The sequence below is a fragment of the Erithacus rubecula genome (genome assembly GCF_903797595.1).
Source record: "Erithacus rubecula genome assembly, chromosome: 1".
Taxonomy (NCBI): domain Eukaryota; kingdom Metazoa; phylum Chordata; class Aves; order Passeriformes; family Muscicapidae; genus Erithacus; species Erithacus rubecula.
In genome coordinates this window covers 107,698,675-107,714,934 of record NC_136658.1, presented here as the reverse complement: position 1 = coordinate 107,714,934, position 16,260 = coordinate 107,698,675, and the positions used below count along the sequence as shown (strand labels likewise).

Sequence of the window (16,260 nt, the reverse complement as noted above, 5' to 3'; positions counted from 1 at the left end):
TTTTCACAGCTAGCAAAAGATCCAGTCAGAACCTTTTCCTCTTGTCCTGTCTGGCTCAGTGTGAATACAAGCTTGTTTCTGGTGGTATTTTACAGCACCTACACACCAGCCAACTCTACTCCTAAATAAAAGCTACACTCTGAGGCTGAGCTTCCTTAAGTGCTTCCCCAACTGCCTTCCCTAGAGCCTCTCTTCAATTAAATGAACACAAAAAATATAAAGTTTTAAAAGTAACCATCACACCACAGGTGCCTGAGTGTGCAAACCACCACTCCTACCCAATATCAAAGCACTTCAGATGGCAGCTTCTCACCCTTTCCTGAAGACCAAGAAAAATACTCATCACCAGTCTGTACCACTGCACTGGCTGTTCCAGGTGCAGTCCAGGTTTTCAGCCCACACCTTCCTTCAGAAGACTGAAATTACAGAGTTTTTTTATTCCAGCTGCCCATCAGCATGGCATCTAGGTGAACTACCAAGAAATTTGCCTACCTGTTGCTGAGCTCTATTATTGACATTCAGCATCTTCCTTGGGAGAAAGAGAGAAGCTACCAGCAAACCAAGCAGCCACATATCTGCATCTGACTGTAAAAATTCTATGTGTCCAGACACTCCAGAGAGAAGCACTCACAGTGCACAGGTTAATTCTGAGTACTTTTAATGGACTGTACAGATTTCCACACCTGGTTTTGTGAAGGACATTATATTCCACATGAACATGACACCATCTGGCAGATGAACACATCTTCTAGCCCTTGATGAAACAAGAAGTGGCCCCAACAAGGATCTTAGTGATAATTTCTCAAGAAGATGTATCTCTTGGATAATTAAAGCATGGAAAAGTTCTTGATGAAAAAAGCAGGATGAACTCCAGATTTTGTTCCCAGGCCTCTGGAATGATTTTCACAGACACCAGTAGGATCATATTGCAATGGAAGGAGCTTCCAATAACACAATGTTGACTGACACATTTTACTTTTACTTTGCAGCATACAAAATTAACTTTTGCACTTCTTCCTGTAGAGATGTTCCACAAGTAAGAAGTAATAGATTAGAAGCTAGGCAGAATCCCAACCATATGAACCCAAATGTAAGGATAAAAACAGAGATGGCAAAGTCTCAGCTAAAACCCCTCATACCCAGCAAGAATTTTTTCTACACACCCTTTCCCATACCCAAGTACACTGTTAGTTACATTAACCAACAGACTTTTAAAAAAAGTTTTTTAAAAAAACCCAAAATAACCCAAACCAAAAGCAATAAAAACAAAGTTGCATCCACTTTAATCAGCATGTTTCCACCTGAAAAAGCCTGAACACAGTAGGCAAAAAGAAAATCCTGTTCCAAGGAAAATGTCATCTCCAATATTCATATAACATGCATCAGAGATTCCCAGGACTGAGCCACTAACATTGTATTCTGCTAGAAAGTTTAGGTATGTTGTAAATATATTATTTGGTGCCAACAGGATATTGTCAGATCAGCCTGCCTGAAAACCTGAATAAAACTTTAAACCAGTCCTTTTGCATAATTCACTTTTTATGTAAAAACAGTCCCCAGTTGGATCACTTCCCTTCCTCAAGGCAAAGGTCACAAGCTCACAGCAGTCATAGGGATGGCTCTTCAGTCTTCACCTTTTTTTTTGCCTGCCCACTGGAGCCATGCTGCAGATCCTGCCTTTTCTTCTTCTGCTGCTGCAACCTCTCCTCCTTCCTCTGCAGGTACTCATCCATGTTATCAAAGGAGGCCTTGTAGAGGTGGCTGTAGTAGCTCTCTGCACCAACAAAACCTGTAGTTGGGCAAAGCAAGAACACAGGTGTTCATTCCCCCAGTGGTCTCATTGATTACTTCCTGGACTGTAATTTTAAGTGATGACATTCTAATCCATTTACAGTGGTCCTGTCCACTGTACCAGCCTTCCAATATCTCAAGGGGATTCAGGAGAGCTGGAGAAGGATTTTCACAAAGGCATGTAGTGAGAGGACAAGGGGGCATGGCCTCAAGCTGAAGGTGGGCAGATTTAGACTAAATATTGGGAAGAAACTCTTGACTGTGAGGGTGGGGAGGCCCTGGCACAAGGTGCCCAGAGAAGCTGTGACTATCCCTGGATCCCTGGCAGTGTCCAAAGCCATGCTGAATGGGGCTTGGAGCAGCCTGGGATAATGGAAGGTGTCCCAGCCCATGGCAAGGGGATGGAATGAGATCATCTTTAATGTCTCTTCCAACCCAAACCACTCTGTGATTAAATATCAACATTTACACTGTGTAAGCCTGATTTGTGTTGGCAAGCACCTGCTCAGTATTCACCAGCCAGGCACAGCCTCCATTTTTAGGCTAAAAAAATCATGCAGAGTCAAGCACCTCACAGTGAAGCAAAGAGAGGACACAGCTCTCCTCACACACTGCACACTTGCAAACTTCAGGGCTTCTGTTTTTGAACTGCTGAAGATGTTCCCTGAGACCCAAGCACTACAAAGGGAGTTGACACCTAACTGTGCTTAGCTGGCATTTCTCCTAGAGTATTAACTGAAAAGAAGGACAAAGGAATAGACTTCAAAGAGTCTCCATAGCACATTGATTCCTAAGCCTTTGTTCCAATGGCTTTGTTATACCTTCTGTGAACTCGGGGGAATATTCCTCACAGCATCCCCAAGATTCTAGATTTAGGTGAGTTTAACAGGGAGCTGCTATCCAAAAATCCCTAATCAGATTGTTTCTACAGAGAACACAGAATGAGACCAGCTGGCTTGGTCCAGACTTCTAAAAAAATGCTGGAATAGCACTTGACAAAGCCAGTTATCTCCAGTTCTCACCTTTTCCCACTTAGCAAAATTCACAATCTTTAGAGGATAAATGAAGAGAAATCCAATACCTACTAAGGATAGGTCCTGAAGTTAAGTGTGCTACTCCACAGAAACCCACATACAGCATCCCCCTGTTTCTTGGTACACAAACAAAGCAAGTTTCCCTTTGTAGCACTCAGGAAAGCACAGGCTTTCACATTCAGGGGTGTTGCATTCATACAGGCTTTACTGGGCTTTGGCCCTGGAAGAAATTGCATGCTGCCAGTTTGAATAGCCATGCTGCTCTCCACCTGACCAGCACTAAATCCTTTCTGGGATCAGTTATAGAACAGTGTCAAACTGTTTAATGTGCACAAGGGGGAATGGCTTCAAACTGAGAGTGGGTTTACATACAATATTAGGAAGAAATTCTCCCCTCTGAGGATAGTGAGGTTGAACAGGTTGCCCAGAGAAGATGTGGATGCTCCATCTCTGGAACTGTTCAAGGCCAGGCTGGATGAGGCTCTGACCAACTTGGACTAGTGGAAAATGTCCCTGCCCACAGCAGGGAGTTGCAATTGTCTTGTATTTAAGGTTCCTTTCAACACAAACCATCCCAGGATTCTGTGATGCTTCCAGATCAACCATTGCATCTTAAATCCTACACAAACCTGACAGGGAAGAGAAGTTTATAAAAGGACAATATGCAGGGATTGAATGTAACAACAATGTTTCAGAAGATGTAACTACCTTTGAAGCACTAATTATGCACTGGAATAATTGCTCATCAAGTGAGCTGCCCCTGCTAATTAGCAATAATGAACCCTGTCATGTGAGCCCTGCTCCTTTCCCAGCTGCAGATGAGCTGGTGACTGCACTTCACACTTGTTTCTTCCACGGGCAAATTACACCCAGAACCTCTCCCCCTGCTGGCTCTCTTTTCTTCTCTCTGCTCATTTTTACTCAGACCTCATCCTCCTAATTACCTGCCTGGCTGTAACTCTCAAGTCTGCAACATCTCCATGAAAACATCTGCCTTCCAAAGGAGCACCTGACTTGCAAAGACTGCACCACCTTAATTACAATTTAATGACCAACTTAATGGCACTACATGCTAAACCATCCAGTAAAGGTACTAAGGAGACTTTACACCAGACTGAGCATTTCTGCAGCTCTTCCATCTTTATATACAGCCCCCATGAACAGACCATAACACTGGTGGGAACTGTAACACATTTCTACAGAAAGATTTCAGTCTCCCAGCAAAGTACAGGACAGAAATTTGTAGGAATGAAGTTTTAATACATACTTGAGATTTTAGCACATGCCACAGCCCTTCTCTACTCTGCAGCCATAACCACTGCTATAATGTTTGTTTTTTATAATACAGCTGTGTGTTTTTTATAATACAAAAAATCCTGGAAACACAGGGTGCTTCTGAATAAGGAAACTAGGCATTATTTTTCTGACAGAGACTGGGAGTGGGGCAGGAAGCAAAAACAAAATGAGCCAGCCCTGACACTAAGCAATGTTATCTGCTGTCCCATCCAGGGTCACACCTTCTAGTCACAGCAGGCTCCACATCATCTGCCCTGCCAAGGTGGACCCAACAGCCCATATTTACAGCAGAGCTGCTCCTCCCACAGTTGTTCCATCCTGACTATCTCCACTGCACCTGTCATAAAGTCTCACACCCAGGCAGGAGACAAGACAACAAACAGCAGTATTTGATAGCACAGCAGTAAGACAGACTCCAGCAGCTCTGCCAGAGGCTGTCTGGATGCAACCCTCTGATAAGGTGTCTGTGGAAATGCTACAAGGCTGCAGTTCAGCTCTAAATACCTACATGGTTCTGTGATAACATGGCCCTGAACACACTTCATTATCTGCACTGACTTCCACACCAGACAGTGATGACACTGAGAAAAGACTGACTTCAACAGCCAGCTGAACTCACCTGAACTCCAATCTTGTTCTACATCTTATGTTTCAGCTGTAAAAACTGCATTCCCTAAACCTTTAGGCCAAATTTCTCACCTTCAAACACTGTCCAGTTGTCTTGAATGTATTTTGACATCTTCTGTAATCCTTTGTCATCAGTTACAGCCTGGGATAAGAAGGAAGGCATCATGTTATTTTGGGATTAACAGGTAATTTCATGTTTCACAGCATGCTGAAAAATGCAACAGCTCTCAGAAGAGTGCAGTAAAACAAAGGAAGTGTAAAACCTCCATGATCTCTTCCAGGCTCCTCTTTTCTAGGACTGTTATTGAAACCTGGCCTGAGATCTCAAGTTCTGCTAGGAATGCTTTGCCATTTGAACAGAGATTGATTCCCACTTGCTAATCTGTAAGAAGAAATATCCCAAGGAACACACTCAGCAGTTTCATTTAAAATCACTCCACAAACAGACCATAATTAGCTAGGGACTTACAAGGATAACAAATGAATTTCCAGTTGTTTAATAGGCAATAAAAGAGAACTTGATAGTACAGATCCCAAATTTGATTCTCTGTTCTCACTGAAAAGCAAGTAATTCCCTTTACTGCTCTCAGAATGCCTTGTCCTGCAAAGGATGCCTCAGAGGCAGGCACAATGAAAGCTGTGTGGAAAGCATTCCTGAGCAAACCCAGAGGGATTTTGTAGGTTTGTGGTTTTTTGTGGGTTTTTTTAAAAACATCAAGTGTAGCCCACAGAAAGCTCAGCAATGTTCTAAAGTACTGAGTACTGCCAAACACTGGTCCTGCTGTGCCAGATGGCAGCTTTAGCTGAGAACAGACACACTGGTGCTCAACAAGCTCTTGACACCTTAGCATCACACACAGGTGAGAAGAGATTTGTATCTAAGGCTTTTACTCCATCTCAAGACAGAGAGAAAGGTGACTTTTTAGCTTTCAGGGAACAGCAAACTCCACTTCTGTAGTGGTGGTGGCCTCAAGACACCACCAAACACTCAGGATTTTCAACATTAAAAAAATACCTTCCACTGTCCATCACATGCTCTGTACAAAAGAAGAGGAGCTTCCTTGTCTTCCTGCAAAATCCACAGGTCTCCTGTTTCCTCAAATGCAATGTCCCAGCCTTTGTGTTTCAGAGGGATCTGCTGTTTGTAAACCAGCTGCTGGGCAGTGGCATCAAGCTGAAAGATGTAGACTGTGGGAATACTTTTGAGAGGAAAAACTTAATTACCATTATTACCAAGTCCACCTACAGCCATCACTTGTACAGCAAACTACAGACACCCACTCTAATTCCAAACAGAGCCAAAGCCAAGTGGTTAGAATGAGCACTTCAAATGCTGTTTGCTTACATGATCTGAGTCAGAAGCTGTAAATACCCAAAGTGTCAAACAGCTTTCCAAGTGTTATGTGAAAGAAAAAGCAGTCAGTGCTGTCTCCTCTTTAGAAGAAAGGGTAGTAAAGGGAATTTCATGAGGATTGCTAAGGACTTTTATGAGGAGTGTTGCACTGTGACACACTGGCCTACAGGGCTGCACTTGAAGGAATACACAGCTGAGCATCAGCCAAAACAAAACATCCCCCAGCTCTTGTACATCCCAGCCTTGTGTTTCCTCACTGAGGGAAAGGCAGCACAAACTCTACAAAAATTAACTAAGCCAGGTAACCCTTGCACTCCCCTCTGCACTCAGAGGCTCCCTGGGAGGCCACAGGCATTCCTGGACATCTGGAGATCCACAGTACCAAGAACTCCATGCTCAGGAAAAGCCAGGACAGGTAGCAGGGAAAGCTGCTCCTGCCTTTGCAGCAGCTGTGATGATTGTAAGCATTAGTCCATCTATTCTTACCTGTCACACAGAATGGCAATGTAACCACCTTGACAGCAGTAGGTTATTCTTGACACAGTGTATTTCTATTAAGAATAGAAAAAAACCCAAATCCTTGTGAGTTAAGGCCATTTATGAGGAGAAAATTCACATTCCATTTCACTATAAGCCCTTAAAATTTAGCAGATGTCTTAATTTACAGCAAGTTAAGCAACTTAATTACCTTCTAACTGCAGTCAAGGATATTTTTGTACCAGAGCTTGCTGTTTTATGAAGTTTTCTACACTTCTCCCTTCCACACTGTCCAGAGATCAAATAAAGGTTTGAGTGAACTACTCTTAACAGACAAACCAACAGATGAAGGAAAACACACTGCCTTCAAACACTCTCCCCTGCAATGCTCGTGGCAAAAACATTGACATTAAGGCTGCTGAGGCAGAATATCACTCCAGCAGCTCAGATATCACAAACACAAGCTATTAGCTGCTGCTCTGTTTGTTAAAAAATGAAGATAGTGATGCATAGCTAATATCCCTGATATCCCTGCTGGGCTGCCTCTGTTTCCACGTGAGTTGGGTGAAGCCTTTCTGCTCCACAGCAAATGTATTCTGAACAACAAGGAAAGACTGCCTGAGGGCATCTTCCTCATTAAAAAACCCAACAAAACCAACACAACAACAAAAAACCCCACATCACATTCCTGATTTAGAAGTTTTATCTGGGAGAGAAGCAGCACAAACCATCCTGCTTGAAATATAAAACAACTGATTTGAGGCTCCTGGACTGGGAAGAACTTGGGAGGAGAAAAGAAACTGCAAAATGATGTCCTGGGGTGGTTTTTCAAAAGTATCTATTATATAATGTGAACAGCACAACTGCAACAGCAACAGGCTGGTTCTCAAGTGTGTTTTTATAAGCAGTGACAACACCAACACTGCTGATGACTAAAATCTTCCAAGTAGAGAAGCAGAGAGTAATTTCCTTCAAGGCAGGGAAAATACAACTTTTTGACACTCTGCTGGCAGAATTCTGATGCATCTTCAAGTTTTCTTTTTTTTAACCTCCATCTCCTTCCCTAACATGATCCTGGCGACTGGACAGAACCTGTGGTTCACTAAATTAGGGTAAATTTGGGAGTTACCACAGGATTTCACCCTGGCAGCTACCAGCTGATGTATAGGCACTGTCAGGGTGCTTCTTTCACAGTTTTGCAATCCATGCAGGAAAGCAAAACAAGCTGTACAGCTTCCAAAAATTCAAGTCAGCAAGTTTAACACCAGAAGCTAACTATTTTGTCAACAGCACATGATGCAACCACTAAGAGATAAACCAACTGTGGGAAAGAAAATTAATTCATGGTGCAACAGAGCTGAAAACATCTTTATTTTCTCCAGTATATGAGAAAAATCGTGTGATACAATTTCTAGGGATGAGGAAGAACAGCATGCACACACTTCTCACTCATCTCAACCACCTGTTTGGATAGAAAAGGAGCACTTAAAAAAAAAAAAAAAAAAACACCTTATCAAAAGGACTGATATGGTTCAGAGCTCCTGGGAACAGATGAGACTGAACTCCTGCTACTCTGCAGAAATGTGAAGTTATTAGTCCATATTTAGCACTGGGACCCAGGACCCCTGTTTCACACAGACATAAAAGATGGTTCCAAGCACCAGGTAGGATGAGTGGGATGGAGCAGAAAGGTTCTTTGTAACTAATGTGATAAAATATTGTTTCTGCAGGATGGAGCCACTTACACCACAGCTTTGGAATAGCACTGACAGCTCCTATTTACTGTAAGCCATGAGTGGGTACTTCAGACACTTAAAGGAACACACTAAGATATATACATATGTATATATATATATAAAAGCTGAAACCTGAGCTATTTATTTCTATCTAATAACAAAGCTCAGCCTCTCTGCCTGTTGCCTGACAAACATGCAGGAAAGTGCCCACCTACACAGCCAAGTGCTTTGTTAGAGAAACAAAGGGTTCTGTGAACTTGAATTATGCAGCAGCTCTCTCCCAACCCCACTGGAGGAAGGAGGAGGAGGAGGCTGTTTTGATTTAAACCAAGTTTTATTCACAGCTGGAAAGAGACAAGAAAATGCATCTTGTTCCAAGTTCTTTCCATGTGTGGGTAAGTTAAAAAATCAGCAAAATAAATTCAAGACCCACAACAGTATTGTGGTCAAGGACAAGGCTATGGAATCAGTTAAGGAAGGGCTACAAGAACATTCTGTGATAAACAGATGTTCACTTGATACTCTCTGAACTCAAGTCAGTGTTTATATGAACTGTTATCAGCCTGCCAACACCTTAAAATTAACTTTTGATGTCATCTGTGAGAAGAGGTGACCCTATAAAAAATTAATGTACTGGTGCATTGGGGTAGAGTTGTGCAATTCATGTTCTGGACTTTAAACAAGCTTCTGCTGTCAAGAGGATCAGATGAGGTGAAAGCTCTGAAGCAGGAAAATATTTATACAGCACTATGGAATTAAGAAAATTACTCCCATTCTAGTGGGAAAATGAACTGAGGATCTGTAAGCCATCAGCTGAAACCAATGCTACACTGCTCAAAACACTCCTACATTCCCCAAACAGACACATATTCATCATCTGCCAAGCAAAACAAGCCCACATTTTTGTGCTCACATGGCCCCCCATTACCAATGATTCCATCCTCATTGAGCTTCAAGCTGTGTTTAAAGCTCCAGTGCATCCACACTGGCTGTCAATGGTAAAAATGAAATGTAACAATACAAAAAAACAAAAACAAAAAAAAACAAACAAACAAAAAAAAAAGCACTTCTATCCCCATCTGATCCCAGGCTGCAGAGTCCTTTGCACTGTGCTTGTCACAGGCTGTGAAGTGCTGACTCCAGAGATTGTGTCCTTAATTCAGACCACAATGTCACTCCAGGTTGTGGAGATGATCTGTGCCCATACCTGGATGCACAGCATGACTGAACACTGACACCAGACATCACCTCTGGCATTTCCAGCACTATGATGGCAGCAGAACACAAATCTCCTTTTCAACTGCAGAGCACCTGTGAGAGTGAGCAGTATCCAGGATTTCACAGATTCAAGTCACAGCCACCATGGGGCTTCCAACACCACCACACGTGGCAGTGGATGGAAAAAATGCAAAGCACTGCAGGAAGAAGCTTTATTACTTAATTGCTGTGTTCTATTTATTAACCCATAGTTTGTGGGCTTTCCCTTTCTGGCTTTGCTTACTCACAGAGGTAAAGAAACTAAATGGAGACCCCTCAAGCAAAGGGCACCTTCAATTTCTCCTACATCAGCATGAAGAATATCTCATGGAAGGGATTTTATTAGGAGACAAGGCAAGTATTGCTGAACTACATTTAAAAACATTCCAAGAGAGTTGGAGAGATTTTCTTAAATCAGTCCTACCTGCAGATACAAATCTTTGGACATTTTTTAGTTTATTCAGTCCTACATTCAAAGTTTATTATATAGTTTAATATTATTTTTTATTAACTTGTTTGCAATAAGTGAATTAGGGTTCAGTGTAAGATCAAGCACTGCTAATTTACACGAGCCATCTTAATAATGCTAAGCCAGTCTAAGCAACAAATAGCATTTTCAATATTAATCACAGAATTCCCCACTTCAGTTAGTTGCTTACTTGTCCTCAGTGATCCTATAAATCTAGAAGGCAAACTGATTTAAAATAAACCCATTATTCCCTCTAAAACAAATGCTCAAATCCTGCTGCACCCAGAGTATCAGTGGATACAAGTTAGATGGGCTTATCACCCAACCTTGAACCTTTTTTACTTGTCAAAAAGCACAAGAACAGCTTTTTCAGAGCTATCAAGCACTGGCACCAAGCTGAAATGAGGCAGAGACCTTGTGAATGTGTGAGGTGTTTTCTCAAGAAGACTTTCAAGTCCAAGGAGCAGATTAAATTGCCTACATGGACACCACCCTGAATTCCTGCTAACAGGAACTCTAGGCCAAACCCAAGATATCCAGTGTCTAAATGGGAAAGCTGTGATGAAAGTGGCTCCCCAGCTGCAGGGAGGTGAAACAACACAAAGGAGTGTCTGGCAGAAGTTTTCAATTCAATTTCTGCCTGGATATGGATTCCACAGTGGATTTTCCTCAAGAGCCATGCATGGCTTCCCAGACACCTGACAACTGGGAGGCAGCTGTGGTCTGCAGGGAAAGAAGTGTTTTTAAAGACTGAAATGAAAAATCACAGGAGCAGGATGGTGGTGAGGTGAACTCAAATAACCCAGCAGGTGAGTGGGTGGTTGAATTCCATGCATGCAGCAGGGACAAGGACAGTGCTATTTCACTGCTAATTGGTCTTATGCCACATTAAATGACAACAAAAAAACAAAACTAGATTTCAAGCACTACCAGAACAACTGCTCTCATCAGGTGAGCATCTCACATCACAGCAGCACCTCAAACTTATGTGTGTGAGACTGCTGATGTACAAGCTGGAAGCTCAGGAGAGCTCCTGGAGTGTTCAGTTTTCATGTAGGACTCACACATTTAAATTCTGGACACTGTCCAGCTGCAAGAGAAACTAAAATAACAATCCCAACGTTTTGACTCCACAGGGCATTACTGCAGGTCACTGGTTAAAAATATTACAAAGCTTCTTTTTGCTCAGGAAAATTGTAACTTTAACACTTGAAATTCTATGCATTTTTTAAAAATGGGTGATTGTGTAGATCTTTCCAGTGTCACAGCATGTTTTCTGCCTAGAAAACTACAACACCTATGGTTTTGGAAAAAAAATTTCAAGTGAAGGCCTTGTCCACTGTGAAAATCTTAAATTTGGGAAGAATTAGAAGCAGTTTCTCTTGGTCACAGCTGGCACATTTTAGAAATTCACACAAAGCACAGGAATGGATTTCAGGGATTGTCTTCCCAAAACCCCAGACTATTTTAACAGTTTTTGTAAGTTCTAAACCCAATGACAGAAGGGAAGCACTTTTAACAAAATGCAACCAAGGATCAGGAGCACAGCAAAAGCACAGGCACACATGGACATACCTGGTCTGGTTTGGTTGCCTGAGACCCACAGATGGTACTGAGCTGACAGCAGTGCACTTCTTCTCCACTTTTATACTCCCAGAGTCTCAGAGTGGAGTCCTGGACAGATGGAAGTGGACACAAGTCTATTGCTACCAGCACTCAGGCAAAGAGAGGCCACTCCTGGCCTTCAGCTAAACCCTGTTTCCCTGAAGAGCTCCCCACAGAAGCTGCTAAATAGTCACTTAGTTAAGACCTCAAATTGCAGATAAAGCATTTTAATTAACATAATTTCCCCCTGCATTCTAAATTATTCAATCATGCTAATTTTAATTCTCCTTTTGAAGTGGAAATTGGGTAGCTGGAGGAGGGCATTTCAAGCCTGTCTCCAATAGCACAGTAATGTATGTGCTCAGCATTTTAATGGTAATTCTTTCAGGCTGCCCTTCCCTGCCCCATGCTCTTGTTATCAACCACATTCTCATTTGATTTAGCAACCTCCTGAAGAGAGACTAAACACCTCTCTGGAAAAACAAAGCCAAGAGCATTTGCTGAGATGAAACACAGCCATGTGCAGCACTAGCACTAGAGCTGTTTCAATAATTAGAGGGACAAGAGCCTTAGGGAGGCAAGAACAGCAGCTGAAACCAAATGCCAGGAGTTACTGTGATCTTCACATCTTCACAGGAAACATTGTTTCCTGTGCAGTTTTGGGAGTCTGGGGAACAAAGAATATTGTTTCCCTTCTTTTAGGCCAACTCCATCTCTGTATAGGTGTGGTAGGGCAGCAGAATGCCATCAGTTCAGGAAAAGGGCTGGGGAGGGAAGGGAGGGAACACTCAATTCTACAGTTCTCATCCAAGCAGACAATGTCTGTCAGAGCAAGAGTTAAGGGTAATTTCACCATCCCAAAGATGCCTTTTACTATAAGCACAGGAAAAGGTTCTTATGTGATCCAGCAACAGAATGGCTGAACAGAACAAAGAAAAAGGGGGCAGGAGGAGGAGGAAGGCCATGCTGTAAACCATGAGAGATTATTCCAAATATCCCAAGGAATCTGGCCAAAACACAAGTATAAATAATAAAAATAAAAGCCAAACATACAAAAAAATACTTTTGGGGAGAAATTGCAATACATACCCCAGAAGCTGACAACAGCAGGTCAGGACAGTTGGGTATTACAAGTATTTTGCTTACAAACCTAAAGGAAAAGCAGGCAAAAGTTGAATTCTCATGCTTGACACCCTGGTCTTTAAACACACACAGTAAGAGAAAACAGAAGTTTTGAAGAGAACTTTACAATAAACAAACAGATTTTCCACATCAAGATAATTAGAAGGAAGAAGAAAATGTCACCAGTAAATATGCACTACACAAACTAATGACTTTCTACTTAATAAAGAACTACATTTCCCCATTTGCACTCAGGGAATTCTAATGACTTCCTCCCTGAGAACAGAGAGAACATTGTTATTTAGATCAAAAAATGCCAATGGAGACAGATTTACTCAGGTAGCAACATTCCCCTTTCTCAGTTCATGATGCACATTAAAAACATGAATTAACAGATCCTTTAAAACACAACAGTGACAGCTCAGCCTCCAGAGTGTCACATCTTTCCAGCCACAGTTGGGAGATCATTTAAAATCAATCTTTACAGAATTTTAATGTGGCAATTTACCAGTGCCTACATTCAGCCAGAAGTTCTGTTTTCACAAAGTTGGTGATCCTGCTTTGACTTTGGTAAGCAATGAGGATCTCAACTTCTGGGGATCATTGTTATCTCAGAGTTTACCAATCTCAAATACAGTGACCTGAGCAGAACACAACCTGAATGGGACAGTCTTGCCTTAGAAAACAGGCATAGCTTTAAAGCCATAGAGTGAAAAATAAAAGGAAGAGATTTGGTCACTGTGAAACAAACTTCCAGGACACAACAGATGCAGCAAGAATCACCATGAGTCCCACTGTGAGAAGAAAATCCAGGACTGTGAAATGAAACATTATTTGCTTTATGTAACCTTTTTTTTTATTAATTTTAATTTAAATATTGAGTTTTTAAATATATTTCAATTAATTTTCACTCTGCAGCCACTAATGAACACCCTGGACACTTCCAGGGATGGGGCATCCACAACTTCCCTGGGCAACCTGTGCCAGTGCCTCACCACTCTTACATGTCTAACTAAACCTACTCTCTGTCAGTTCAAAGCCATTCCCCCTTGTCCTGTCACTCCAAGCTCTTACAGACTCTCTCCATCTTCCTTGCAGGCTCCCTTCCTTAAATGTATTTTGTAGTGCAGTCTCCATGCTCTATCCATCCTGGTGACACAGCCAGATTTTTTTTGTATTGCCACAGAACCTACAAGTCTGAGTTCTGCATTGAGATGACATTAATTTAATTAACATGTGTTCAAACCTCAAAAGATGGTTCCTAAGTCTTCCCTTCCTAAGATTTAAGATAGGCTCCATCCTGAGCTAACAATTTCTGGAGCCTCTTGTAACCAGCATGTGGAGGGAGATGAATCTGCTCCTCTACTCTGCTCTGGAGGAGGAGGTTGTGTCCAGCTCTGGAGTCCTGGGGACAAGAAGAACCTGGACCTGTTGGAGCAGGTCCAGAGGAGGCCACAAAAACAAGTGGGGGGCAGGAACACCTCAGTTGTGAGGAAAGGCTGAGAGAATTGGGGGTTGCTCAGCCTGGAGAAGAGAAGGCTATGGGGCAGACCTTCCAGTTCCTACAAGGGTCTTATAAAAGAGATGGGGACAGACTTTTTTTAGAAGGGTCCCCTTGCAATAGGAGAAGGGATAATGGCTTTAAACTCACTGTAGACTCAGACTGGACGTAAGGAAGAAATTTTTTTATGAGGAGTTTGGTGAAATACAGGTTGTGTAGAGAGGTGGTAGAGCCCAATCCCAGGAAACATTCAAGGTCAGCTTGGACAAGGCTCTGAGCACCCTGATCTTGTTGAAGATGACCCTGCTCATGGCAGAGGGGTTGGACTGGATAACTTCTAAAGATCTCTTTCCATCCAGGCCATTCCATAATTCTATCACAGACCAAGCTGCTGTTTAGTGTGATTTGAGGAGATTTCACCCACTGAGAGTAGATGAAGGTGGCTGTGGCAGGGAATGCTGCACACAATGGCTCTGGCACACAAAGCACTCACTCTCTGTGTCCCATGCAGTAGGACACAATACTGTAGGGAGCCTTTGTCAAGCTGACTCTGATCTTCTCATCTCTGTCTGCAGTTATGATATACCGGTCATCAGGACTCAGGGCCTGTTGGGAAAGGAGAGCTTTAGTGCCCAGCAGTTCAAGGCTTGAAATTCTTCTTAACTAAGAAAAAAGAGTATCTCCTCACCTCAAAAGGCAGGTACAAACACTAAGCCACTCTTTCCCACCAACAATGGAAGCACACATCTTTGTGACAGTAACTTTCTCACTCACTAAGACAAGCAACACTGGCTTCCAGGTCCAGTAAAAGCCACTGAGCCCCAACAGTACAGCTGAAGACCCCTTGCATCTTAAAAAGAAACTTATCACATTCAAGAGCTCAGCTGACATGGCAGAGTGGATGAACTCACATACACTCTGTCACCAAGACTTCTGTGACTGTAACATGTAGACTTTTTCAACACTCATAAGCTTGTTTCCTTACCAAACTCTGCCAACACAAACTCAGTAGGAAGAAACCTAGACCACATTTAATTTATATAATTTAAAAAAAAAAACAAGCCACAAATCTGAGACAAGAGCAACAATGAGAGACCCAAGCACAAGCAGAAATGCAGGTTTGTAAATACACAGAGGCACTTACCACATCCAATAGCAGGGAGACATGACCCAGCTCAAGTTTTCCATCTGCTTGAGGTTCTGTTATTGAGTAAGAATAGACATCACCAGATTTATCTGCAACAAAAATCTTATCCTCTGCAGCTGTGATAACCAAGGATGTGCATCTCCTGTTCACAAACCTGAAAGACAAATGGCACAGCTTGAACAGCTCTGGATGGCAGCTTCAGCAAGTCTGGAAGTTAAACAGACCAAGAGGCTGGGCAAAAAGTTGTCAGATGCAACATTACTGAAATGGCAGTGAGGAGAGTAACATTATGGGGCTGAAATAGCACTTTTGAGTCTAATAAATGAGTGAATTATGTAATAGCAAACACCTGGGATGGGGAAAGAACCAGGAGACCATTAAAAGCTGCATGACTGCATTTTGCTTTGGTATTTTCTCCACTGAGCACCAGGCAGCAAGCCAGGACTCTAATGAAGGCTGGTAGACTTCCTTGCATTCTACCTCATAAAAACAGGAGTTAAACATGTAGAAAAGACAAGGTAGGATTTGTACTATTAGGAGTCCTTTGCAGCAACACGTTTAAAAACTGTGTAGGAATTATTCCTCCAGTTGCCACTCTGTACTGTAAAGGGAAGCCCTTCAGGGAGAGCCTTGGAACTCTTCTCCTCATAGCCCAAGTCACAGAGCCACAGGTTCCATGTTCCTTGTCCAGACAAAGCTCTGAACTTGAACTCTGAGTTTACAGTTCCAGTTGCCAGTGCAGCAGTTTTTCTACAACTAGTCAGATAAACATAAGGCACACAACATATCCTGTGTGTTAGCACCAAGGATCACAGGAAATTAATATATTCACCTACTCTGAAAT

The 16,260-nt window shown here is 42.4% G+C and overlaps 1 protein-coding gene across 1 annotated transcript in view; it reads right to left on the bottom strand.

The window, feature by feature from the left end:
- Positions 1-687: 687 nt before the first annotated feature.
- WDR4 (WDR4 tRNA N7-guanosine methyltransferase non-catalytic subunit) overlaps positions 688-16,260 on the bottom strand; it is a 19,613-nt gene continuing 4,040 nt past the window's right edge. Inside the window, exons 4-11 of the mRNA XM_079304687.1 lie at positions 15,414-15,570; positions 14,763-14,875; positions 12,736-12,796; positions 11,617-11,715; positions 6,589-6,653; positions 5,764-5,947; positions 4,821-4,890; positions 688-1,789 (exon numbers count right to left, since the gene is read on the bottom strand). Coding sequence (XP_079160813.1) covers positions 1,608-1,789; positions 4,821-4,890; positions 5,764-5,947; positions 6,589-6,653; positions 11,617-11,715; positions 12,736-12,796; positions 14,763-14,875; positions 15,414-15,570 — 931 coding nt within the window. The 3' untranslated portion in view covers positions 688-1,607. The remainder of the gene's footprint in view (positions 1,790-4,820; positions 4,891-5,763; positions 5,948-6,588; positions 6,654-11,616; positions 11,716-12,735; positions 12,797-14,762; positions 14,876-15,413; positions 15,571-16,260) is intronic.